Here is a 23,217-nt window from a genome sequence, read left to right as displayed (position 1 = left end):
GGAGGGCGGCGCGCGGGGCCCTCGGGCGGGTGGGCGCGCGCTGCGCAGCGTCCCGCGCGCAACTTCCAGGGCGCACTGGGCGCGGCGGCCGCGCGCGGGTTCCCGGACCCAGCGCGGGGCGCGCGGGGCCGCATGGAGCCCACCGAGAAGCAGCATCTGGTGGACGCCAGGCCCGGAGCCCGGTAAGGCGAGAGCCTGCGGAGCGGCGGGGATTTGAGCGGCACCGGACGCATCTCCTGGTTTGCGGTTTACCGTGGACGGTTTTGCCGGCGGCTTGAACCGGGACCACACAGCGGGGGCGGAGGGAGGGGAGGGAAAGGGGAAATCGAGCTTGGGCAGGGGGAATCACTCCCCCTCCCACCCCGCCCCCTCGAGGCTGAGCACAGATCCTGACCCCTGCCCGCTAGTGGGCAGTCGCATGCCTGGAGCCCCGCCCTTGGCCCGACACTTTGCCCCCGGGCAGCCCCGCCCTGAGAGGCCCTGTGTCCCCAAGTGCACAAGAGGGGCATCTGCCCTTCTCCCTGAGTCTGAGCTCTGTTCCTTCTCCGTGCTTGGCTGCACTGGCCTTGCCCCTTGGCCACGTCCCAAGGTCTTTGCCTCCTCTGGCTTTGCCACGGGTGGGGTGGGGGAGGAGGGAACACCCTGGGCTAAGACCCCAAGACTCCTGGACTGGTCATTTCCCCAGCACCCCACTCCCGACACGAGTTTCTGGTTACTCCACAGGGACTGTGGAGCTTGGAGTGTCCTTAGCTATTCTTTGAATTGGACACGTGGGAACGTTTGCCAAGGCCCCATAGAGAGATAGGACTGGAGTCAGCCCTCCTTGCCCCCAACTCAGAGCTGAGTCTGCCTTCTCCCATCCTCTCTGGCCAGGTCTTACACTGGATCTCTGTGGCAGGAGGGGACTGGCTGGATCCCACTGCCCCCATCTGGCCTGGACTTGCAGGCCATTGAGCTAGTCACTGAGAATAATCATTACTGTCATGCCCAGAAGGGTCCTGGCAGTCACTTCGACTCCAAGAAGGAGCGGGCCCAGCGACAGCTTTATGTGGCCTCTGCCATCTGCCTGGTGTTCATGATTGGGGAAGTCGTTGGTAAGAACCTTTGTGCTAATTAAATGAAATTGGGTGCGTGGATAGTCTCATGATCCAAAAGGCTTTTCTCCGGAATGTGCCCAGTAATATTAATACTAATAGCCTTCGGGCATCTGTCTGGCTCAGTTGGTAGAGCATGCACCGCTTGATCTCAGGGTCGTGAGTTCAAGCCCCACACTGGGTGTGGAGCCTACTTAATTAAAAAGAAACTACTAATAGCCGCACTTGTTGAACATTCAGTATGCTGAGTCTTTTACATACAGGTTATCGCATCCAGTCCTCATGACAAGCCTGTACTGTCGTGTGGGTGTTGTTATTCTTCTTTTACAGATGATGAAACTAAGGCACATTAGGGTTAAGTAATCTGCCCAAGATCATGCACAACCATTGTGTAAGGGATGGCCTACATGCCTAGAAGGAAAGAGCATTTCCTGAGTGCCTCCTATGCTTTCCAGGCCCTATTTGAACTTGATTTACACAGTCACCCTCTAAGTAGATAGTGTCAGTCCCATTTCACAGAAGTTGAGGCTCAGAGAAAGTCTCTTGCCCATGGTTACCCAGCTAATGGGTGGAGAGGTCCCAAATCCATGGTCTTTCTCCAGAGCCTGTGGTTTCCCTGCTGCACATGCAGTCTGGGAAGTTGGCTCCACGGGGAGCTGATAAGGCCCCTCCATCTCCCTGGTCCTGCCCCTGCAGGTGGGTACCTAGCTCACAGCTTGGCAGTCATGACCGATGCAGCCCACTTGCTCACTGACTTTGCCAGCATGCTCGTCAGCCTCTTTTCTCTCTGGATGTCCTCCCGACCAGCCACCAAGACTATGAACTTCGGCTGGCAGCGAGCCGGTGAGGACCCTGGTTGGGGTGGGAATGGGGTTGGAAGAGGGGGCGGGTCAAGACTTTTGGTGTTCTTTGGTGGCTGCAACAGGTGGATCCCTGAGTGAGACCAGGAGGGTGACTTGGGTTGGGGAAGAGGATGTCCGTTTTGGCTTCTGTCCTCTGGTAGCTCCCAGTCTGATGGGGGAGCCCTGGTCCCCTGTCCTCTGGGAACTTCCAGTCTGCAGGGAAGGAGAGTTCACCTTCCTAAGACATGAAATGGCCAAACTTCAAGAAGAAATGAGTATGTATGGCATTAACTCTGCACATAATTCCATGTGGAATAATTTCCCGGGCAGGGAAAGGTCAGCAAAGCCTTCTGGAAGATAGAGGCTTTAAGGCCCCTTTAGTTCATTTCTGGGCTGCACGGTCATTTTCCTTGTGGTGGGAGATGGCCCAGTCTCTCCTCAGAAGCCTCAGTTTGTCAGCTGAGCAATAGGTATCTATTTTAGTAAGTCAGTTTCTTTACATGTAAAACAAAAAGGGTTGACCCAGGTGACTTCTTCAGTTCCTTCTAGCTCTGACGTACTCTGACAGATGAGTGGTGAGGTAAGGCATGACCATGCCAGCCATACCTTCAGCAGAGCCCAGGTGGATCCAGGCCCTGACTGTGCAGGGAGGGGGCAGGGAGATCGTGGAGGGATGGGGACTCCTCCTCAGTTTTAGGGCCCCATGCTAAGATGGGTGTTGGGGGTTGGGTTCTTCCTCAGAGATCCTGGGAGCCCTGCTTTCTGTACTGTCCATCTGGGTCGTGACTGGAGTGCTGGTGTTCCTGGCGGTGGAGCGGCTTATCTCTGGGGACTATGAGATTGAAGGGGGGACCATGCTGATCACGTCGGGCTGCGCTGTGGCCGTGAATATCATGTGAGTGTGGCCTCCGTTCCCTGTGAGTCCTCCCTCCCGCTTTTCACACGAACATTTGCATGCCTGTTCTCAGTGGAAGGAGGCCATGCACAGGCCGCAGGACCAGAATTTCCCTAGTGGCCTGAGCTCTGGTTCCTGGAGCACCTCAGTCCTGCCTTAGGCCTAGGCTGAGGCCATTTGAGAGCTGGGAGTCTGGGCCAGCATCAACTCTACCGCCAACCCCTCCCCCGTATGTGTGTGTGAATAAACCGGGAGCCTTCATACCTGAAATGGGAAGGCATGAGTCTAGCTCTTACAGGAGCAGATGTCCCTAGGGGCAGAATCCCAAGTTCTTTTTCAAGCTGGTGTGCCTGAAATTGGTGTCAGCGAGAGGCAGGGTCTGTGGAACATGGGTGTCTTGTTTGGGCTTCCTCTCCCTTGCTCAGTGGTTTCGGGCAAGTCACTTCCCTCTCTAGGCCTCAGCTTCCCCTTCTGTGAAAGGGTGGGGGGGAACTAGATGACCTCCATGGTGCCCGCCTGTTCTGCGATTTGGCATCTTTGTGCCCAGATTGGCCTGGCATTGGAGCTGAGCCCGTTCTCCTGTGGTTCTCTGAACCAAGGCCAGGTGGGTTGGGATCCTCACCAGGCAAAGGGAACAGGCAGCTTGGGGATTAGGATTTCTGTCCCACAGGCAGGCCAGCCCTACTGGGGGGCCTCTGCCTGCTACATCAGCGAGCCCTTGGCTTTGTCTCTGCTTCTGCAGAATGGGGTTGACTCTTCACCAGTCTGGCCACGGGCACAGCCACGACACTGGCCAGCAGCAGGAGAATCCCAGTGTCCGAGCTGCCTTTATCCATGTGATTGGAGACTTTCTGCAGAGCATAGGCGTCTTGGTGGCAGCCTATATTTTATACTTCAAGGTCAGAGCTGGGGACAGAGGGGGGTGGGTGTGGGCGGGAGAGTATAGCTCATCTGGGGGCTCCTCTCTACACATGGCCCTTTCCAGGTTCTAGCTCCCTCCCAGCTGTGTGTGGAGAGGGAAGGAACATTTACCCAATGCCCACCAAGTGTCAGCACCTCTGATCTTCACAACAATCCTGAAGAGCAGCTGGTGGTGTTTTCTGCAGCTCAGAAAGGTTCAGTGACCTGGATGGTATCACACACCAGGGATATTGTGGAGCCAGATTCAAACCCCCAGGCCTGTGGGCTGCCGCTGCTTGGGGCAGATCACATAGAGGCAGAGTGGTGTAGTAGGTGTTGGGGTTCAAGCCTGGCTCCACCCCTTGCTACCCGTGTGATATATAGTCCTTTGCGCGCACTGATCCTCGGTTTCTCCATCTATAAAATGAGATGTTGGACCATTGGTGTCTAAGATTCCTTTTAGTTTTGTTCACACATCCGTCCCTTGGGCAAGGAGGGGTGGGAAGGGACTGTGCCTCATCCTGAGCTGTGATCTGCCCTGCCTGTTCTTGTGGACACGGGAGCAAAGGTAGAGAACTGGTAGACAGAGCCAGGGGAAGGCTTGTGCCCACCCCGCAGAGAGCCCCTCTCCCCGACTCAGCACTGGGTGGGCAGGGGGAGAGAGGCTGAGGTGTTGGGTGGTGAGCCGCAGCTCTGCCTTCCCCTTTTTCTGTAGCCAGAGTACAAGTATGTAGACCCCATCTGCACCTTCCTCTTCTCCATCCTGGTCTTGGGGACAACCTTGACTATCCTGAGAGATGTGATCCTAGTGCTGATGGAAGGTAACCTGGGCTTGGGGCTCTCCTTTTGCTCTGGGCTCTCCAGCACTAACAAGTTTGGGGGGGGGCAGGGGAGTCCCAGCACACTGGCAGGGAGCCATGGTCTGGAGCCTGGCACAGGCTGGGAAACCTCCTGGGGCCCCAGGCCGGTCTTGGCATCGAGCTGAACCCTCAGGTGTGGCTGTTCCTAGAAATGTCCCCTGGACCGAACCTTCCCTTCCCTCTAGCCGCATGGTGTCCCCTCCCTGCCGGGGTGTGTCCTCCCTGCCTAGTCAGGTAACTTCTAGGGGCTGTCTGTAGCACGGGATGCTCCACCCCTCCCCCATATACCTCCTCAGTCTCCATCTGCCTTTGCTGGGGCAGAGAGAGGGACAGGATTCTGCTTCCTGTGCCACAGGAAGCAGACTGAGGCTCAGAAAACAAGATGGTGGGTGTTGGACAAGCCTCCCAAATGCCCTCCAGCTCAGTGCCTTCCTTTCTGAGGCCTCCGCCTCGGGGAGCACGTGGCTGGGCTCCGGGGGCTTCCTCAGTGCTGGCAAATGGTCCGCCCTGAGTTACCACGTTCACCAGCTTCCTTGTGGCCCAGGGTGGCGGGGTCATGGGGCTCTGTGCGGCCAGGGTCAGTCCGCAGTTGGGTGCTGATTTGGAGTCAGCGGGAGTGTGTGGCTGCAGGTGGGAGCATTTTCCCCAGCAGTGTGACCAACCCGGATACAAGTGACGATGTTGATGCCCCATGTGGGTGCAGGGGTCCCCAGCTTCCCTTCTTTCCTTCCAAAGAATAGTCACTGGGCACCTGCTCTGGACCAGGCACTGTTCTAGGCACTGAGGATACGGTGGTCAACAAAGGAGACTGTCCCGCGCTTGTGGAATTTCCGTTTTAGAAGGGGACACGGGCAAGAGACTGACGGGGTCATTTCAGACAGTGTCAGGCGTGAGGAGGAAAACACAAAAGGGCGATATGATGGAGATCATTTGGGGGGTGGGGGCAGCATCAGATCTGCTGGCCAGGGCGCTCTTCTGTGAGGAGGCAGCATTTGAACAGCAGGAACCGGCAGGGGCGGGAGGGAGCAGGCTCCTTAAGCCCCTGTCCCCGTGCCCCTCAGGGACCCCCAAGGGTGTGGACTTCACAGCCGTTCGGGATCTGCTGCTGTCGGTGGAAGGCGTGGAAGCCTTGCACAGCCTGCACATTTGGGCCTTGACCGTGGCCCAGCCCGTGCTGTCAGTCCACATCGCCATCGGTGAGTGGCCAGGGTCCTCAGGGCGGGGTGAAGGACAGAGACCGCCGGAGGCCTGGGGCCAGCCCCCAAGCACCCGATGACCTCACACGTCTGCAGCGCCGCTGCTTTGAACCTGGCCCCACGCTGAGGACTTTAGAGACCTTAGTTCATTTGGTCATCACAATCCCATTTATAGATGAAGAAACTGAGGCTGGGACTGGGGTGGGGCGGTCACATCACTTGCCCAGGCTTTGCCAGCGCCTAGGTGGCAGCGCATAGATTCCCAGCCTTAAAGCCACGGCTGCCCCTGCTCTCCGGGATCGTGCCAAGTATGGGAACCCGAAGGTGGCCCAGTGCAGGGGTGGGATCGGGGTGGGGGGCCTTCCTGATGCCCGTACCCTGTCGTGCTGGGGGGTAGGGAATGAGCTGGGCTCCTGATCCTTCCTCAGGGCCCGAGTGAGTAAATCGTTGTCTGGTGCCTCTCCTGGTGTGTCCTCTTGGCCCCTAGCTCAGAATGCAGATGGCCAGGCTGTGCTGAAGGCAGCCAGCACCCGCCTGCAGGGCAAGTTCCACTTCCACACCATGACCATCCAGATCGAAGACTACTCTGAGGACATGAAGGACTGTCAGGCGTGCCAAGGCCCCTCCGACTGACTGCCTGGCCAGGTGTCCACTGAGGCATGGACCGGACCTGCCGCTGGTGGGGCTGAGTGTCTGCCAGGCCCAGCCAGGACTCGGGCTCCCTGGCCGTGTCATAAAGCGGGTCCCTCTCCTGACCTCTGCTCTGTGTTGAGTGGTGAAGGAACTATCCCCTGCCTCCCCCATCTGACTAGATAGCCAGTTTAAGGATGGAGACATGGCAAGTGTAAAGCTAGTATGACCCCGCTCCTCCAGCTTCTGGGTTGGTGCCTGGCGGGGCTGGGTTTGGGTCTAATCCTCAGCCAATGCCTTCCTACCACCAGCCTCCAGAAAGGCAGGGAGGCACAGTGAGGGCTGACAGAGGGGAGACCGGCTCCAACGTCCCCTTTCCCACCTACCTTATTCCTCATTCCAGTCTGGCCTTTGCTTTATGAATCTGTGAAGAAGTCCTTCTCCCTCTGCCTCTAACAATATGGTGTAAGGAGGCCTTGGGGGTTGGGGGTTGTGAGGACCCTGCACTCCGCCCCCGTCCCTCTGAGCTGGGAAACCAGCAGGCCTCTGAGGCCTGCCCGTGCCTTAGTCACTTCAGTTCTGAGCCACGTTTCCCTCTCCTGGAGGGAGGAGGCTTCTGACTGCGTCAGGACCTGGCTGGTTTCTTCTTTCCTTATTCCCCCAGCCCAGGAACCCTGTGCCAACACAATGATTCCCTTGCCCCAGATGGTGGTGGTGGGGGCAGGGCTTTCAGCATGGGTCCTGCCCTCATGGCCCCACAGCCCCTGCCCCCTTCTCTTGTCCTGATAGAGTCTCAGGGATCTCAGAGCCTGCCATCTGATGTGATTGGGCCAGCGCTGTGGCTGGTGTGGCCTGACCTGCTCAGAACTTGAGGATGGAAGACAAAGAGGGGTTGGTTGTACAACAGATGGGAGACATTGGCTTCCTGAGGTGTATGTAGATTCCCAAATTAGGGGCAGCTTGTGTTTACAAGATGCAGAGGGGACGCTTATCCCTGGTCTCACAGAGAAGGCAGCGCCCCCACTCATTAGGTGGCCCTTAGGTCTCATCAGAGAAGGAGAGACTAAGAATGAACCTACCTCACAGGGTTGTTGTGAGGACTGGAGCCAAAGTTTGTTAAGCACCTAGTGTTGCTTCAAGAATGCGTACTTTGATCATCATGCTGGAAAGATGCCCCCTGAGGCCACCTTGCCGAAGAGCCAGGTGGGCTTCCTAGCCCCCCCCAGGGGCAGCACTGACTTTGTCTTGACTCTGCCCTGATTTCGTGGCAGGACTCTGAGGAAGGGTTGGTTACTCGCCTTCCCCTGTGAACTACTTTCTTCCCATCTATGGAATAACCTCTTGATGCCGTTCAAGCATTGTCATCCAGGCTTACCTGTGATCTAGGTCAGTGGGTTCTTCAGCCCCTCAAAATCTGCCGGAAGTCATGTGGCCTGGAAGTCTGAGGCGGGGGACTGCTGGTGGCTGTGTTCTACTCCACTTTACTCTCTGGGGAATCAAACCCCTTCTCCCCTCCAGGCCCCAGGATCCTGGATCCAAGTCCTTACACCCCTCTCAAGAGACTCTGCTTTCACAGATGAGAAAACCAAAGCTCAGAGAGGTTGAGTCTATGAAGTCACACAGCCACTGTGAAGGTCTGGGGTTTCTGCCTCAGTCACCCAGGCCTCCCTCTACAGCAGGAGCTGAAAACCTTCTGGGCTACATGTTGGTACAGTGTGAGCCCTTGGGCCTGGCAGTGCCCTCCATTGGTAAGGCCATGCCAAGACAGTTCAGTGTCTGGGTGCCGAAGTGAAGGGGAAGAGTGCCTCTTTCTCTTGGCTGGGCCTGGCACTTAGAACCCTCCCCACCCTGGGAAGGCTGCCTGGGGCACAGCTGTGTGCTTCCTCACCCACCTTCAACTGTTCTTGATCCTGGGCAGAATGCCTTCCCTCCTCTTAAACTCCCAGGCCCCCCTCCACCTCAATAATCTAGCAGCCCCATGCCTTCCAAGGGAGAGCCCTCTCTGCACCCCAGCTGTGACTGGTTCCAGGGAGGACCTGAGTCATCCAGGGGCCAGAGGTCAAGCTGGAGGATGGGGCGGGAGGCCTTGGAGAAGCCCTGGGGGACAGCATGTTCCGGCCGGCCAGGGTGAGCTAGTCATGAGAGTTTCCAAAGTGGCGAGGCCATCAAAGCAGGAAAACACCTGACACCCTGGACCTGAGCTGGACCCATCACCCCCACCTCTCTAGGGTCACCCCATTCCCCCTGCGCAGCTGCTGTAGGGGTATTTATAGCCCGAGCATGAGGGGGCAAGGACACGCACTTTATTTCGGAAGTGATAATTCCAGTTACAGGTGGATGAACCCTGGAGAACCCAGCAGCCCTTCCCCCACTCCACTGCCCATGGCCAGGGTGCTCCCAACAGCCCCATCTCCCACCCAGCCATCTAGAAATGGCTTCTTAGTCCTGAGTATGTGGGCCAAAGGAGTGGGGCTGTTCTTTCAAATTCTTCCCCCGCCGTTTTTAGACCTCGGGCTGCAGCCCACCGGCACTCCACATCCCCTTGCCCGGTCACCCGTTGACCGAAGGGGTCGCTTACAACGCCATTCCCTTTCCGGGAAGAGGGAGCGCGGTGCGGCGCTGACCTCTAGTGGTCGTGGCTGGTAATGCAGAGCGCTGAGGGGGCCGGCACGGACCCCTGGCGTTCTCATCCTCTTTCTCCCCCGGCCCCTGCTCTGCCAGATCGGGCAGGAAGCCCCGAAACTGGCTTCTCAACCTCTCTTTGTGCGAAGATCGCGCCTGGCAACCCAGGCGTCTGCGGGTAGCTGCTTTACCGCCGGACTAGGAACCGGGGATGGGGGACGGAGTTTTGTCTCACTTGGCACAGTGTCCACAATCCCGACTACCGCACAGGGCCAGGCACGTAGTTGATATCTTCTATCCGTCAAATACTTGTGAAGCACCTGCCAGGCCAGAGAGAAGAGGACATGGCCCTGCCCTCCCGGGGCTTCCTGGCTGGTCCTGTACCTCGCAAAGCAGCATGAACAGTGTGGGAAACACCCAGCTGTGAAAGCGCAGAGGACCTGGGTCGGGGATGGGGGTCAGGCAAGTCCGTGGAGGAGGTGGAGATCTGAAAGACAGGTAGAACTCAGCTCCCGCAGAGAAGCTGAGAAAGGCATTCCAGGCAAAGTATCAGCGATGGGTGAGGGCACAGTCACAGAGCAAGCGCCTGGCACCTGTGACCCGCCACTAGCCGTGGGACTGGAGGGTGGGGCGAGGCCCCGCAGTTCGGGGCGTTGGGCTGGTTGGCTAATAGGGATCTGACGTGTTGGCTGTCAGCCTTGATTGGCTCTCCAGATGTCCCAAGGGAGGGGGATGACCCCTCCCCTCCCCCGCAGGTGCAGTGCCCCCTGGGAGCAGGGCTGGGGCTCTGTTGGTGCTTCCTAGGGCTTCTCCAGGCTGCGATACTTCTTGCGCAGCACGGACACCGGGTCCTTGAAGAGTACTGGGTCCAGACGGAGGCGAGAGGAAACCAGGGGCATGTAGCCGAACTCCACCGCCATCCGATTGATGCAGTCCTGGGCTGGCAGCTGCGACTTGGGGCCCCCAGGCGCCTAAGGGGGAGGAGAAACGCGTTGGAGGTCTCTGTCCTTCTGAACCCACCCCCATGCCCCCGAACCCTGCAACAAAACAGGATTGGGGTTAGACAGAGGGAATCCCTTCCCCAGCAGCGCCCTCCCAGTGCCGACCTGCCCCCCTGGATCCTCACCAGTGGAGGTCTGGCCTCCAGATGCTGCTTCCCGTAGGGCACCTTGAGAGGGGGCAGCTTGGTGACTGCTGCTACTAGGAAGTTCATGAGGATGTCCACACAGGTGGGTGCTTCATCTGCCAGGGCTCTCAGAGCCTTGGGCAGGGAGTGGGTGAAGAGGGTGTGGTAATACCTGGGCAAGGTGAGATGACAGCAGCCAAATTCACCCACCACCCCTCCCTGCCAGGCCCCATTCTCCTCCCTCCTGACCTCACTCTCCCTTTGACTTCAATCCCCATGCCTCTTTAGAAACCCCTGCTCCTTCTCTCAGCCCAGGCCGCCTCAGAGAGCTCACACCAGAAATACAAACCTCTCTCTACTGTTCGGTGCTCTGTGGGTCGTCTGCAGCAAATGGTGTCCTCCCTGCCCCCTCCCTTACAGCTCCCTGGGGGCCCCACCCCTGGGCTCTGAGGTCTGACCTCAGCCAGAATGAGGTGGGGGATCAGCTGGTTCCAAGGCCATTAAACATGGCAGCCTCAAAGACCGGCTTCAGGAAGGCTGTGGATTAACCAGACGATGATGCTCCAGGTGAGCCTTGTTTCACACAGCCCTCCTATAGAACAACCTAGGTGCACCCTGCAGACCTTAGGGGCATTCTTCACTCTGCTGAGAATCCCCCGCAGAGCTCCTGGGTAAACCTACTAGAGGTTCCAGGTTACACGTATTTGGTTTAAGTATGTCTAAGGAACCCCTCTAAAGGGGCCTTCCAAAATTCAGTCCCTACCCCAAAGACGAGTGCTTCCGTCAACTTCTGAAAGGCCTGGGACAGTCCCCAGCCCATCACACACACATTTATAAAGCTTTAGGGCCATTCTCTTGTCTCCACCATCACCAAATCCAAATCCCTACCCTCTACCTAGCTCTATTTAAAATAACACTAGCTACCATTTGTTGACCATCTGTGTGGTTTTCTCATCTGATTATCATGTCAGCCCTGGGAGGTGAAAACATTCTCCAGATAAGGAAACTGAGCCTCACAAGAAAAGACTTGCCCATCACACAACTGGGATGTGGCAGATCCAGGCCTGGACCCTGGATCTCTGGGGGTTCTAGGTTGACTGCTGTGTTTGCTCCCACACCACCCTGCTCATGGTTCAAAGGAGGAGTCTCTGACCCTCTGCTCCCAGTGCCAGGCCGGCCCTCTGTACCTGTGGTACAAGGCAGCTGATGTGAGAACCACGGAGAACTCGTTGGCCTTCTCGGCAGTGTAGCCCCAGCCACCCCGGGCCTCGTCCCAGAAGTGGCTCCATGTCAGGAAGCCCACCATCCGCTCAGGGAAGTTCTGCCACACCACAAAAGCGAAGTCCACCTGGGGAGATATTTAAGTGAGGTATGAGGAGGGACGTCCCGACCAGCTGGGGACATCCAGAGATACGGAGGCAAGGCTTGCCTGGCCGCGGGGACTCCGGGGAGAGGAGATGGGCGTGTGAAAGTTTCCAGGAGTGCTGGGGTGGGGGTAGGGTCCCACCTGGGAGCTAGAAACAATGCTTTTTCAGCTGGGAGCTGAAAACTGTTTTCAGGAGTCTGCTGGAAGGTTCTACCAGATTGCTAAGGAGGAGGCTGATTGGCTCGCAGGGGTGGTTTCGAAAGCAGGGGCTGCACCTCTGCGCTGGTCCTCTGCTCCTCTCTGCTCTGGGAATCTGAGGGGCTGCCCCCGGCCCCTCTGGCTCTGGCCCCCCCCCCCCACCCTGGGCTCCTCTTGGGCCCCGTCCTCACCTCACTTGTGGTAAGACTGCTCTGGGCGTCGAGGCTGAGGACGGCATCAGTGCTGATGGCTCTGTGCGGGAAGAAGCGGTCACTGACCTGTAGTGGGAGGGAGGTGAGGCCAACTCAGCCGTGGGAACCCTCCCCAGGCTCCCACAGTGACTAAGTGGCCTCGAAGCGGGAGCCCCCGCGCACGGGTGTAGAAGGCAGGCCGGTGACAACAGCCAGGCTGCCTGGAACTGGGACCCGGAGCTCACTGTGACTCTCTGCACTTCCATTTCCCCTTTGGTAAAACGGGCAGAGGGTATCTAGGGGTCCTTCTAGTTTCGACGCCTCTGGATTCCTCTTGTCACATTACCTGCTCACCTCAACCCTGGGAGGGGCTGTCAGACATCCTCCCTTTGAAAGAAACAGGTCCAGAGAGATGAAGGGACTTGCCCAGAGCCACACAGCACGCAGGTGGCTCCCACCATCCCGGCTTCTCAGAAGCCACCCTCCTCCGGCTCCATGTGCTGCAATCTGTTCTCATTTCCTCAAGATCCCACGTTTCTCCTCTGGCTTATCCGAGGCAGCCCACATATGCCCTCTGCCTTCCCTCATCACACAAAACCCCAGTTCTCTGGAAGCACAATCCACAAGGGCCAGGGATGGAAGAGGATCATCTCTGTCGGGCCCGCAGCTGAGACCCACGTCAGACAGCCCACCATCCACTCCAGGAAGCTCTGCCACACCCACACGGCGCAAGCAGTCCGCCCGGGGACATCCTTGAGTGACGGGGGAGGAGGGACTTCCTGACCAGCTTCAGGCCTGACTGGAAATCCAGATCTGGCTCAGGCTCAGGCTCAAGCAAAGCACCCTGTGTGTGCCCTCCTGGGTTCCCTGCATGCAGGGGCTGGAGCCCTCCCTCCCGTGAGCCCCCCCACCCCCCACTCCTCACCTTCCTCTGCCCCTCCAGGACTGTCAAGGGCACTGTCGTCTTGGGCCACCTGGGTGGGGGTGGCTTCTCACTGCTCCAGAGAACCAAGATCTAGGAGGAAAAGGGGGTGTTCCTGAAGTCTGGGAGAGCAACTGTATTTGTGAGTTTGGGAGAGTTTAGTTGGAGCCAGGGTCCTTTCCTCGCTGCCCTGTTTTTGCCTCCGGGCTTCAGGAAGGCAGGAATTCCGGTGTCGCGAAGGAAGCTACCCATACCATTTAGAACTGGAGGGAGTCAGTGGTGGTAGCCCCTCGCCTGGGCCCTGGCCCCTCGCCCCATGCCCATCTTCTCTCAAAGGCTTTCATTCTCTTCTGCTCCTTCATCATTCGCTGCCCAGCTCGGATGTCCCATCTCTGGAGCTGCTCTGTCTGTCCCCGGCCGAGCTTCCCTCCCCTGTGAGTTCTCTCAAGAGTCTACGTGGCTTCTCTGGAAGTGAGATTTGACAGCGTGTGCCAGGAAATGCTAACTGAATGGGAATCTGGGGCTGAATCCTTTCCTGCTTTTTCTCTGCATCAGCATCAAGCCCACGGCCTGGCACTGAGAAAATGACTGATGGGTGAGCACACGCGTGAACGCACGTCTGTTTACCTCTCCAGCCCCCCCAAGGCGGTACCTGCTTTTTACATGATTTCATCGGTTTCCATGAGGGAGGGAGGGGTTGGGGAGGAAAGGAACAAGAATGTTGGGACTTAAAGAGGAGGGCACTGGTGGCGCTTGAAAACCCCTCCCATGCCTCTCCCCTGGAATGTGTGGTTACGCTTGGGGTCTAGACTTCTTCAAGAGCCCTGCCCTTTCCCTTGCCCCCACCCTGGATCCCAGGACCCCAGCTGGCAAGGGGAACAGACCTGGGCACAGTGCTGGGAGCCTGCCACCGCCTGGATGAGCTTCAGGGGGGGCTGGCCTGGGGCCCCCACCCAGATCAGGGCGCTGAACCTGCCCACAGGCCGAGAGCCTGAGGGGAATGAGACACAGGCTGTTAGGGTGGGAGGAGACAGAACCTCCTGAAGAGTGATCTGAGCCGGGGCCTCCAGGAGCCAGGAGAGATGTGGGAGAATCAGGGAAGGGTTTGGCAGGGCTCTATGGTTGAGGCTGGGACAGACTTGGGAAGAGCTGGTGAGGGGACTTCAAGATGCCCCATCCCCAGGGCATACCCCGTTGTAGGTGGTAGAAGGGGAAGTCCAAGGGGCTTGTGGAAAAAGTGGGCAGGGCCAGGAGGGCGCCTGGGGGGCTGTTCCACAGTAGCGAGGGGTGAGCAGATGCTCCAAAGATCCGGTCCTGAATAATCTGTGAAATGAGAGAGGGCTGTGCTGAGGGAGTGGACGGTGTGGTCGTGGGCAGGGTCTGGGGAAGTGCAGACCTGGCCTAGCACCCAGCCCCCCGCAGCCCCCCTTCAGGCTCCTGGGAGGGCAGCAGCTGCATCACTGTCCAAAGGGTTCAGGTGCAGAAATCCAGAGTAGGGGGCACTCAGTGATGGTGTCCAGAGATGGCTCATGATGGTGAGTTTGCTGCCTCCCTTTCCTTCCTCACTCATGGCAGATGTTGCCAACAAGTCGCAACATTCCTTCCGGGCCCAGAATCCCCTTTAACACAGCACCCCAGGCAGCCGCTGCCCATCACCCGGGCTGACATCTTGGCACTTGCTTTGAAATCTGTTGGCCAGAGCTGTCCCTCTACAGATGGGGAAACTGAGGCCAAGACTGGAGAAGGAACTTGTCCAAGAGCTCAGAGCCAAGTCTCAGATTCATCCCAGAAGCCTCTTCAAGGGGGAAGTCCAAACAGCGGGGTAGAAGAGGTGTCCAGAGAGAGGGGTGTGGAGAGGGAACAGGGATAAGGCTGGAGCCAAGCCCCACGGCCCCCATCATGGAAGTCCCCCTCACCTCCAGAGTGGTATGGATGACTTTCTCCACTGAGGAGAAGTAGGCATCCCATAGAAACTGGGTCTGCTGACGCAGGGCAAGGACCCGCGTGGGGGGCATCTCCTGGAGGGCAGCAAGGACCTGAGGCACAGAGGGAGGAAAGGAGAAGGCATGGCGCCTTGTCAGGCTCTGACTGACTCTGAGGTGGGACCACCCAGGTTGGCGGTCTGGGAACCAGAAGCCTTCTCCGCACGGTTTTCCAAGTGGGTTAGAGCAGCCACCTTTGGCCAAGTCCCAGGTAACAATCAAGAGTTCAAGGACCACACAGAGTTGGGCCTAAAAGCCACTTTGTAACTGTGTGACTATGGACAAACTACTCAACCTCTCTGAGTCTGTGTCCTCATCTGTAAAATGGGGATAGTAATAGTACCTGCCTCATAGAGTGGCTGTGGGGATGAAATTAGATTAATACAGTGGCACCTGGGGGACTCAGTCGGTTAAGTGGTTTGCCTTTGGCTCAAGGTCATGATCCTGAGGTCCTGGGATGGAGTCCTGCCTCGGGCTCCCTGCTCAGCTGGGAGTCTGCTTCTCCCTCTGCCTCTGCCCCTCCCCCTCCCCCTGCTTGTGCACACACACACTCTCTCTCTCAAATAAATAAAAAGATCTTAAAAATAAATAAATACATTAGATAATATACATTAAGTGCTTAGCATATGGTAGAGGCTCAGTGGCTGGTAGCTATTATTATTAACTACCATACCATTCTCACTTCTCAGGGGATTCAAGGCTTATGCAGGGTTTTCATAGTCAGGCAAAATCAGTTTCATCAGCTGGAAAAGTCACTGCATTTTGCTTGCCTACCCCAGCCTCCATGGAGGCACTCAGATTTTGGATTTTTTGCGGCTTTCCCTTAAATTGGTAGAGTCATGGGCTGGGCCCATGGAGATCATCCGGTCTAACTTATCCCATTGTAGAGGTGGGGGAAACTGAGGCTGGAAAAGGCTCAGGACTTGCTCTCAGAACCCTCAGGAGTCTCTGCCTCTCTATGATCCTGTGGGAGCCCCAGAGGCTTGGGGCTTGGAGCAAAATCATGAATATACACATATGGGGAATAGGAATGAGGACTGAGATCAGCCTGGGGGCTGAGATCCCGGGCTCCTCCCATGTCCTGGGTCCAGTCCCACCCTGTGGGCAGCACCCTGAGCTACCTGAAATGGGAGCCTCTCGTCAGCTACGATGGCCGCCTTGGTCCAATCGATGACCTCGGAGAAGGGCAGCTCCCACCGAGGACTGAGAAGCACAGGGATGCAGCCAGCCTGGGGGGAAAGGGGAGGCACTGGGGAGCCCAGTCTTATCCTACACACACTTCCCCTCCCCCAGTTCCAAATTAGCAGCTGCTTCTGTTGGGGGCAAGGGAGAAAGAGGAGAGAAAGGTGGGTTTTGGGGCAGTGGGTTGTTCTACAGAGGGTGTGGTGAGCGTGGGTGTGGGCAGCTCACTGTCCCTTCCCATCGGCCTGGGCCCAGAGAGCCTGGCAGCTCAGGAGTGTGGGGGGACAGGGCCAGGGGATGCCTAGGTTGGGGTTGTACCTGCAGGGCTTGGAGGAAGTGCAAAGCATCAGGACGGTGGCCAGGGATGAGGCAGAAGGTGGCATTGGGTAGCGTTGCCCCAGGGTGGGTCCTAAGGAGGTACAGGAGGGGTCCCACACATATGAGGTCTGAGATAGCTGCCCCTCGCCCCACCTGGCTCCCTTGACGTCCCGCAACTCCCCACACCAATACTCCCGAATTCACAATGTGTAAATCCATCATCTGTGCTTCATATGTTAACGAACACCCACGCACACGTACAACCACACACGGAACACTGACACAAACAAGCTTCACACCTGCCCCTCACCCATGGTGGGCTGGGAGGCAGGAGCCCTGGGTTCTAGTTCTGCCTCTGCCCTTGGTGGGCTCAGGCATCTCCCCCCTTCTCTGGACCTCAGTTTCCTCATTTGCAACATGGGAGGTGGCAGGACCAGCGGTTTCCAAGGCCTGGTCTGAAGCCAAGGCACACCCCCACTGCTCTGTCACACGCAGATTCTCGGGCAGCCCTCACCTGAGTGGCCTCCATGCCCTGCCTTCCCCCCATTCCAAGAGCCCAGGCCCATGAAAGGCTCCTCTGTCAGGAGGTGGGCTGGGCCCCCAGCCTGGAACCGCACAGGAAGCTGCTGCCCAGAGGCCCCCTCGCCCAGAGGACAGGCCTCCTCTGTTCCTCCCAACCCCAGGGCCACACTCAGGCTGTGTTTGTTTGTGGGGGGAGGGGCTTGAGTCACAGCCTCCTTGGAGCCGCCTCCCTGGGACTGCCCACCCAGGGAAGCGGTGCCCATGACCTAGCTGCTGGGAGGTGCAGGGAGGGCGTGGAGGGGGCAGGACTCCTGGCTTCACAGGCCTGCTCAGAGTGGGACTGATGAATAGAGCTCAGAGGTCCCAGGACTCTCCTCAGCTACAGCCTGTCTGGCCTGAGTCTGAACCATTGAACAGATGGGGAGACTGAGTCTCAGAGAGAGCCAAGGACTAGCTTAGGGTCTCAGAAAGGGTTAAGGCAGAGCTGGAACTAGAACCAAATAGGCTAACTCCTGCCCCTGGGTTATTTGAACTACCCCGGAGCTGCTGCGGCTTAGGGGTCTCCCAGGGGCTCTGCCTCCCGCCTCTGTCTCTCCTGCTCTGGTGGCCACCAGCCTTCTCCTGGAAGAAGCCACACGTTAAACAACAGAACATTCTCTAACTCGTTGGTGCCGCAGCACCAGCCAGCTACAGCCCTCCTCCCCTCCCCAACAAAGCCCTAAGGGACTGAGAAGCCCTAAGTTCCAGGCTTCCGAGAACCCAGAGACAAAGAGCTTTCTGAATAAACTGTACTCCTCAGTCCTCACTAACCTCCACCGTTCCCTCCTCTGCGTCTCTGTATACCCTCCCTCAGCCTGGAGCACCCCATCTCTGCCTTATAGCCCAAGGAATTCCTCCTACTTGATCTTTTTTTTTTTAATACATTTTTTTGTTTTAAGATTTTATTTTTTATCTGAGAGAGAGAGCGGGAGAGAGAACACAAGCAGGGGGAGCAGCAGAGGGAGAGGGAGAAGCAGGCTCCTTGCCCGACATGGGGCTTGATCCCAGGACCCTGGGATCATGACCCGGGCTGAAGGGAGACGCTTAACCGACTGAGCCACCCGGATGCCCCTCCTCCTACTCGATCTTAAAGTCTAAGCTCAAACCTCACCTTCTCTGGGAAGCCCTCCTTGATCTTTCCAGAGAAGGCTCGCTCCTCTCTGCTCCCACAGCCTGTGTGTGCACACAGTAGTCATGACCACGCCGAGCTTTACTGAGCACTGCTCTAAGTACTTTACCTGCGGTAACTCACCTCCCTGTCACAGCACTCCCTCAGAGACCGGAGGTCTGTGTTGCTAGTCCCCTGCTTTCCAGATGAGGGAACGGAGGCCTAGAGAGGCCCCACAGCTCTGAAGTGGAGGAGCCAGCGAGCAAGACAGCTTGCACAGCATCTCTCTGCTTAACAGTGTGCGTCCTAACCAGGGGTCTGCCTGCCTTTCCCACAAGACCGAGCAACTTGAGGGCCGGGGCCCTGCCTTCCTCATCTTAGCATCCCCACGGCCTAGCGGAGCACCTGGCCGAGACTGGGCACCTAATAGCTGGTCAGTGAACGGATGCCCGGCGTGTGATAAAGCATGGACCCAGGACCAGGGGGCCAAATGCCTGAAAGGTCAGTTTTGGCACCAATTCTAGTAATGAATCTGGCTGACAGGAGCCAGGGGGTGGCCTTGGGAGATGGTGAGATCCCCATCAGTAGAGGTAAATAAGCAGAGCTGGATGAGCACCTGCCTTTGTGTCTGTGTGTCTCTGTGTGTGCTATGGAGGGGACATCATGGTAACTGCCAATGAAGTCTTAGGGTTCTGTGACCATAAAAGGTGTTTGCCACAGACTCAGGGCCTCAGTGCCCAAGGATGGAGTCAATGTGGCTCCACTGGGCTCTCTTGCAGCCTGGCTATAGGCAGGGCCACATGTGACTTCCGTGTGCCCTAGGTACTTTGGCCTTTGGGGTCTCTCTGCCATAAATATTATATATATAAATTACATTTGATGATTGCATTGGTATAAAAACAAAAACACTGGGGTGCCTGGCTGGCTCAGTTGGTGGAGCGTGCAACTCTTGATCACGGGGTCGTACATATTTTAAGATTACTTAAAAATAAATAAAAATAGTAATATTATATATTAGGGGCACCTGGGTGGCTCAGTCAGTTAAGCATCTGCCTTCGGCTCAGGTCATGATCTCAGGGTCCTGGGGTGTCAGGGTCCTGGGGTGTTGGGCTCCCTGCCGGGCTCCCTGCTCAGCGAGGAGCCTGCTTCTCCTTCTCTCTCGCCCCACCCCACCCCTGGCTCATGCTCTCTCTCTCTCAAATAAAATCTTTAAAAACATATATATTAAAACATTTTCTTCTACTTAAAAGTACGGTTTTTCCTTCTGATTTTCAAAGGAATGAAAACGTTTTCCTGCGTCCCTGAAAGTACCATGGGTCCTAGGCACTGCGCCTCCTAGATGCAAAGGAGACTTTAAAACATGCATTGAATTTATGTTAAAAAACAAAAACAATGGGCGCCTGGGTGGCTCAGTCGTTAAGCGGCTGCCTTCGACTCAGGTCATGATCCCAGGGTCCTGGGATCGAGTCCCACATCGGGCTCCCTGCTCGGCAGGAAGCCTGCTTCTCCCTCTCCCACTCCCCCTGCTTGTGTTCCTGCTCTCGCGGTCTCTGTCAAATAAATAAAGTCTTTAAAAAAAAAAAAATCTTTAAAAAACAAAAAAACAAAAACAAAAACAAAAACCTTAGTGGGGGAGAGCATACATACGCATTGTTTGTGCACACACAGAATACCTCAGAAAAGCCATGAGAGAAACTAGAAACGGTGTTTGGCTCCAGGAAGGAAAACCGGGTGGCCAGAGACACGGGTGGGAGGGAGTTTTACTGTATACGCTTTTGTGCCTTTGGAATTTTGTACCCTGTGAATGAATTCCCTATTCATAAGAATAAATAAATAACAATTTAAATGGGTGGAGGCTTATTCCAAAGCAACAGGAGACTGTTCACCCAAGATGGAAAAATGGCTCTGGAGCCAGAAGTGCCGGGTTTAAGCCCAGCTCCGCAGGCGCCCCATCACAAACTCCAGGGAGGCCACGGTGAATCAAGGAGCTCGTCACCGAAGGGCCTTGGCTGGCTCCCTCCACCGCTTTGAGCCTCAGTTTCCTGTTCCCTGAAATGGGAATAACAATGCCTCCCTTGTAGGGTACTTGAAGGCACGTGACTTGTGCAAAGTGGCCCGGAGCAAGCTCTCCTGACGTGTTCGCTTCCTCCCCTCCCCCTCTCCCACCCTCGCCAGCCCAGGGAATGTGGGACAGTGGCAGGGACTGTGAATTGCCTCTTTCTCTGGCCAATACTTGCTTATTCAGGCCACCTTCCGGGGGCTGCCCTGTGGCTGGTGGCCTCCCTCTCTCCCTCTGTCCCTATACTGTCTGGCTGCTTCAGGCAGCTGCCTGACACCTCGGGGAAACTGAGGCTTACGCTACTCCAGAGATCACAAGGCCTGTCCCCTGCAGGGGGGCTGAGGCCAAAGACAGGCCTTGTGAAACTGCAGAGGGTAGTCAGAGGCTGCCAGGCATCACACCTTGGAAATAAACTCAGCCACAGGGCGGCCCACGCAGATAAGAAAGCCTTGACGAGTTCTGGCCGATTTGGGATCAATCGGTAAACATTTGGTGCGTCAACAGTTCACCTATGGTATGCAGCTCCCTAATTTCCAGTCTCTCAAAGAAGTTCAGACTGAAATAGCTTTCAGATTCACCAGTGCAGTAACTCAAGTCAGCCGAAAGAAGAACTTCCTATAAGCAAGAACGGCTAAGAGCCTAATCAGAAAGGTCAGGCGGGGCCACGGTGAACAAGAGAAACTTGTTCACTGAAGGTAAGCTCTGTCTGAGCTCTGAGCTTCAGGGGCCTGGGGTGGGGGGATCCCCATCACTGCTGAGGACGCCTGCTAGGGATGGGTCCGGGCAGAAGGGCCTGGGGGCTGATGAGGCAATTGCGTTCCTACCTCTGGCTGTGGGGCTCCCTGGAGGCCCTGTGCCTTGAGGGAGTGCATTCCCAGGAGAGCCCTCTGGCTGAGAGAAGCCCCTGAGAAGCAGAGGCAAAAAGGGAGCTTGGCCACGTGAAGCATTCCTAGGGGGCAGGTGTTGCTGAGAATAGCCCATGTTGTTCTAGCAGAGAACAGGGAGATACCGGAGGGAGGGAGCAAGGGAAGGACTCCAAGAGTGACAGGTTCCAACTCAGGTCTGCCCCAGAGATGGAGAAGGAACCCTCTGCTGCCTGGGCCCTGGACAACCTTCAAAAGGATTTGAGTTCCTGCCTGCCCAACCAGCCTTCAGACACACCGGCCTCCTGGGGGTGCAGAGGGGTTAGGGTACTTCGGGGTTAACTGCTTTATCACCTGAGGCCTGTCACTCCAACTAGCCCACAGAGAGGGGTTTCTGAACAACTCTCCATGTCCCATAGGCCACCACACCCCCCTATATGTCTCCAGGCAGTTGTGGGGGTGGGAAGTTCTTCTGTAGGTCTGACCTCATTCATATTTGCTGTTTCCTTAAGAGATTAATCCGTCAAATTAGACACTGGAGCAGCTTCCATCTGTGACCAGTTCTTAATCTCCATGGCCCTGAGGTATCTGATGGGTTGATCATACACTCTTGGTTAAAACTCAGAATTCTAATGCTGAAGGCTTTGGAAACAGGCAGCTCTGGATTTCAACACTGGCTGTGCCCTTTCTGTCTGGATGGCCTCAGACCAGTTACTTAACCTCTCTGAGCTTAGTGTCTGGTACACAAACAAATGATAGCAATTAATATTATTTTATTATAACCATTATTTATAATTTAGCACAGAGTGAGCACAATAGATGTGTACGTTAAAATATTAGGAAAGGAGGAATTGGAATAAGAGAAAAAGAGTAAGCAGGAGTGAGTCATATTTTTGTTTTTACAGATCCCCGAGGGAGAACTCCAAAACCTACTTTGGACACCCCGTGTGACAAAGAACCATCTTGGTGGGGTCTCTCTCTGTCTAATCTGATTCCCTCTTGCTGCGGCTGAGGCCAGAGTTTGCCAGGCCTCTGGTTCTCTCGTCCCATCTCAATCCTGCCCTCCACCCTGGCCTCTGGGCTCACTCCCATTGCAGATCCCTCCCACTCAGCGCACCCCCCCCCCCCCCGGGGGAAAGGCCCCCCCCCTTCCCACCCCCCCCCCCCCGCCCCCCCCCCCCCCCCCAGGGGTAAAGGTCCACTTACTGCTCAGGTCCACGGTCCTGCTCACAGCGCCCATCCCAGGGGCAGGCAGAGGAGTCAGGGACTGCTGTGCGCCACCCGCCCCTCTCCTCCGCCAGGGCTAGCAGGGGCACCCCAGGGTGGGGGCTGTGCTGTCCCAGCCGGCCAGGGGCCCCACCTCGCAATGGGTGGGCTTCAGGGAGAAGCGGGAGGGCCACGTCAAAGCCAGGCCGGAAGGTGTCCACCGTGGGGCTGGCCTTGGCCACCATCGCCTGTCCCAGATGAAAGGTCTGGGGGCAGAAGGCTGAGTGGAGACTGAGGACCAGATGGTTCCTGCCCCCATTCCATTGCTGGGGCACTGGGCTGCACTCTCCAGTGGGGGCTTCCAGGCTGAGGAGGAGGAGGAGGCAGGCCTCATCAGGGCTGACGGAGCGGGATCGAGAGCTCTCAATGGAAGCCAGGATCCCACGGTGAGTGTCAGAGATCGGGCCAGCCACCGGGTACACGAACACCTTGAGACCACCACCCCTGCACTTGGAGACATCAAAGCAAGCTCCCCAGTCGCAGCTGCCACCACGGGGGGCTTGAGGAGGTTGAGGGTCATCTTCTGGGAGCTCCCCAGGCTGGGAGAAACTCTGCAGGAGCTCTGCATCCAGCCAGCGGGGCCAGCCTTGGGGGGCCCCTACCCAAGGTCTGGCAGGCACTGCCATGCGGAGAAGGGGGAAGACTCTCAGAAGGACGAGGAGCCAAGAGGCCGACAGTGCCAGCCAGAGGGACTTTCTTCTCCACGACTGCATGTGGCCACCCGCAGCCAGGGCTGGGGGAAGCAGGAGGAGCAGGGGCTTGAGGGCGAGTCGCTGGAGCTGGGATCTGCCTTCTAGTTCAGCGCCTTCATCGTACAGATGGGAAGACTGAGGCCCACTGAGAACAGGCTGCCTGTGTGAGGTCACACCGCAAGTCACCAGCCAGGCACCAGGAGGCCAGGTAGGACCCGGCTTCGTGGCCTTGCCTTCTTGCAGTCAGGAATCTACTTCCTTGGCCTTTGGACAATCAAGCCAGGCTTTGACACCCCCACCCCCACCCCGCCAGCAGGGCCCCCTGCCCCTGGGCACTGCTCAGG

At 57.0% G+C, this 23,217-nt stretch overlaps 2 protein-coding genes across 3 annotated transcripts; one reads left to right on the top strand and one right to left on the bottom strand.

Moving 5' to 3' along the window:
• The first annotated feature begins 132 nt into the window (after positions 1-132).
• SLC30A2 (solute carrier family 30 member 2) lies at positions 133-6,621 on the top strand. 2 transcript variants are annotated; one of them, XM_021683573.1, is made up of 8 exons: positions 133-182; positions 874-1,094; positions 1,791-1,937; positions 2,678-2,831; positions 3,574-3,730; positions 4,447-4,552; positions 5,653-5,787; positions 6,275-6,621. In XM_021683573.1, exons 1-8 carry the CDS (start codon positions 133-135, stop codon positions 6,418-6,420), a joined length of 1,116 nt encoding a protein of 371 aa, XP_021539248.1. In that variant the 3' UTR covers positions 6,421-6,621. The 2 variants fall into 2 exon arrangements, with proteins under 2 accessions (XP_021539248.1, XP_021539249.1); XM_021683574.1 differs by lacking the exon at positions 1,791-1,937 and having other exon boundaries at positions 6,275-6,542.
• Positions 6,622-9,839: 3,218 nt separating this feature from the next.
• Positions 9,840-23,168, bottom strand: EXTL1 (exostosin like glycosyltransferase 1). Its single transcript, XM_021683572.1, has 11 exons — positions 22,122-23,168; positions 16,325-16,415; positions 15,946-16,053; positions 14,759-14,878; positions 14,033-14,165; positions 13,727-13,833; positions 12,846-12,935; positions 11,921-12,007; positions 11,353-11,513; positions 10,166-10,337; positions 9,840-10,010 (listed from the first exon to the last, which is right to left on the bottom strand). Exons 1-11 carry the CDS (start codon positions 22,892-22,894, stop codon positions 9,840-9,842), a joined length of 2,013 nt encoding a protein of 670 aa, XP_021539247.1. The 5' UTR covers positions 22,895-23,168.
• Between the last annotated feature and the right edge of the window lie 49 nt (positions 23,169-23,217).

Source organism: Neomonachus schauinslandi, chromosome 4, assembly GCF_002201575.2.
Source record: "Neomonachus schauinslandi chromosome 4, ASM220157v2, whole genome shotgun sequence".
Taxonomy (NCBI): domain Eukaryota; kingdom Metazoa; phylum Chordata; class Mammalia; order Carnivora; family Phocidae; genus Neomonachus; species Neomonachus schauinslandi.
This window is presented reverse-complemented; position numbering and strand designations above follow the sequence as displayed.